The 3066-nt window shown below is 47.0% G+C and overlaps 1 protein-coding gene across 1 annotated transcript; it reads left to right on the top strand.

The window, feature by feature from the left end:
- The first annotated feature begins 559 nt into the window (after window positions 1-559).
- LOC136654244 (olfactory receptor 11G2-like) lies at window positions 560-1528 on the top strand. Its single transcript, XM_066631188.1, has one exon. The coding sequence runs from the start codon at window positions 569-571 to the stop codon at window positions 1526-1528; it is 960 nt and encodes a 319-aa protein (XP_066487285.1). The 5' UTR covers window positions 560-568.
- The last annotated feature ends 1538 nt before the right edge of the window (window positions 1529-3066 follow it).

The following is a 3066-nucleotide window of genomic DNA, read 5'->3' as shown; positions in this document are numbered from 1 at the left end:
TCTCCCTGGCTATGGGCCTTCCTTCTTTGCCTCTTTGCCTCAGACTGTTAGCCAAGTGTCTCTTCAAACTCGGAAAGGCCATGCTGCACAGCCTGCCTCCAAGCGGGCCGCTCAGAGGCCAGGGTTTCCCACCTGTTGAGGTCCACTCCTAAGGCCTTCAGATCCCTCTTGCAGATGTCCTTGTATTGCAGCTGTGGTCTACCTGTAGGGCGCTTTCCCTGCACGAGTTCTCCATAGAGGAGATCCTTTGGGATCCGGCCATCATCCATTCTCACGACATGACTGAGCCAACGCAGGCGTCTCTGTTTCAGCAGTCTGGAACTGCAGTAAGACAAAGTACTAGAGCCCTGCCATGCTTTCAACAAGTTTCATAGATCCCACACCAGCTTTTTCTGAGGAATGAGCACACATAACCTCAGACAAGAGGGATGGGTGACTGCTCACGTGCCTTCCAAAAGACGGCACCTCCTTAGGCTTCATCATTCCATGGAAGCAGAGAGGCAAACAGGCCAATGATTGATCATGAATGCAGTGTGTGATGATCTTAATTATCATTATCTGATTTCAGATGGAGATGGCCAATAGGACCACAGTCCAGGAATTCATTTTGCTGGGCTTTGGAGTCACAGAGCTGAATCGTCATCTGATTCTTGCCTTTTCCACTATTTTCTACATACTCACTTTGACTGAGAACATCACCATCATCGCACTGGTGCTTCTAGACCCCCAGCTGGGCAAACTTCCCATGTATATACTCTTGGGCAATTTTTCCTGGCTGGAGATGTGCTATGTGTCCGCCACTGTGCCCCGCATGCTTTTCGACTTGGCAACAAGTACTGGGATCATCTCCTTCCATGCCTGCTTCCTCCAGTTCTACATCTTTTTTTCACTGGGCAGCACTGAATGTTTCTTTCTTTCATCCATGGCTTTGGATCGGTACTTGGCCATTTGCCACCCACTGCACTACCCACAAATAATGACAACAAACTCTTGCCATGCTCTAGTGGGTTTTTGTTGGGTCCTTGGCTTCCTGTGGTTCCTTCTTCCAGTAGTTTTGATGTCCATGTTGTCCTTCTGTGGTCCTAATATCATTGATCATTATCTGTGTGATCCTGGGCCAATTCTGTCTCTGGCTTGCCCTCCACTAGGAAATGCTCCATTTGTCTGTCAGATGTTCATGAATGCACTTGTTTTGGTCAATGTGTCCTTTGTGGTGCTCTCCTATGGCACTGTGATTATCACTCTGATGAAAACTTCTGGCAAAGGAAGTTGGAGAAAGGCCTTCTCCACCATATCTTTCCATCTGATGGTGGTGACACTTTTCTATGGCTCAGTGGCAGGGATGTACTTAAGTCCAGGTGGAGAGAGTCAGTCAGGGGTCACAAAGGCAGTAACTCTGTTCTACACGGCCATCACACCTTTCCTCAACCCTCTGATCTATTGCTTGAGGAATGATAAGGTGAGAGAAGCACTACACAGGTTGCTGGGGAGAAAGGTGAGATTTCTGCATACCAAAGTCACAGTGTAAAAGGTTGGGAGAGGGGAGGAAAGTAGAAAGTCAGGTGAAAACTGTCAACTACCTCAGGGCCTGATCCAAACCGGGTCTTGGGCCAGCACATGTCCCTTGCGTCAGCTCAGAGGCTGTTGTGAAAGTGCAATAAAACATCAGCTGAGCTTCACCAACACAGGGATCGGGGTGGGTGGGTGGGGAGGGCAGGGAGGAGACGTTTTGGGGCGGGGCAGGTGTTCCCGGGGGCGAACGGGCAGGGAGCGGGAGGTGGGGCCAGGATCCGGCAGTTATGTTGGATCCTAACCCTATTCCCGAGCAGCCCAGGGCAGTCCCAGATTGCTTGAATTTGCGCTACTGCTTGAGGTAGTGCAGATCCGTGTAGTCCCATTGGGGCGGTGTGTACATATAATTTACTGTGTACAGTTGTTCTTTATGTACTGTTGTCCTCTACCTTGTGTTTGTATTAAACAGAAAAGGGGTCTGCATATTTTGTGATAAAGATATAAATATGTGTATTTGCTTTGCAAGATTTATGATTGACATGATGCGTGCTTCTGCCTTACTCTGAGCATTTATCAAATCTTATAAATAAAAAGAAGCTTCCTACAAGGCTCTCCCTTTCTTCCCAGCAATGCTCACATGCTTCGAGAAACCTTTTCTTTGGGCACACATCCTTATACAAAATCCCAGAAATGTGGTATTGTGAGCATACAAACAAATGGTCCATTGTACTTCCACGTGACACAGCATTACTGTGAGTTTATGGTTGTTAGCGTTGTTTAGCGTTGTTGTGATCTCATCAGGTATTGTCCCTGGTATCTGTTCACATATTCACATTTACCGTGTAAAGGAGAGGGCACAGGGGACTCGTGCGTACTGAGTTCTACATCTATGGCTCAGCAATTATTTCCTTTGGCAAGGCATCTGCTCTGGGACTTGCCTTTGTGATCCCTTTCTCTTCCCCCTCAAGACATAACCACAAACCACTGAAATATTGACAGTGTGTTTGTTGGTTTAGTGTAGAGAAGGTTCATTCCCTTGTTCGATTGCTGGAGTTTTCACCGCTGCAAGCAGCAAAGAGTACTCATTGTCACTTCTTAATTTTCCAAAGTATAGTCTATGGTTTTTACCTGTAGCCCTGCCTAGACGAGGAACAGCCTGAGCCGCTGGACAAGAGCTGGTCTGGAATTGCTTCTCTCCTATCCCTTGGCTCTAGAAAGAGAATTGGATTTTGGAAGAGACCTGGAGATCTTCAACTCTGTAGGTGAGCTTTTGGTGATATCCAGCCATCCACTATTGGAAACAGAATGCTAGACCAGCTGGCCTGATCCAGTATAACAATCCTTACGTTTGTGCTGATAGTGGAAGGAAAGATTGGGAGTCAGGATTTCTGGATTCTGTCACTACATTTTATATTGGATGCTAGTCATGATAATCCATTGTTGACCTAATGCTTCTGTGACCCCAGTGGTAGAGTCTTACAAAGGGAGTACTAGTCTTTCGAAGGAAGGGGAGTTAGGATCCAGCCAGTGACCACTTATCTTTCTTTTTTCTTA

Source organism: Tiliqua scincoides, chromosome 5 (assembly GCF_035046505.1).
Source record: "Tiliqua scincoides isolate rTilSci1 chromosome 5, rTilSci1.hap2, whole genome shotgun sequence".
NCBI classification, from domain to species: domain Eukaryota; kingdom Metazoa; phylum Chordata; class Lepidosauria; order Squamata; family Scincidae; genus Tiliqua; species Tiliqua scincoides.
Note: the sequence above shows the minus strand (reverse complement) of the source record. Positions and strands in the feature narration are given on the sequence as shown.

Excerpts from the sequence above, each read along its gene's own strand:
- LOC136654244 (XM_066631188.1), top strand. The coding sequence starts at position 569 with ATGGAGATGGCCAATAGGACCACAGTCCAGGAATTCATTTTGCTGGGC.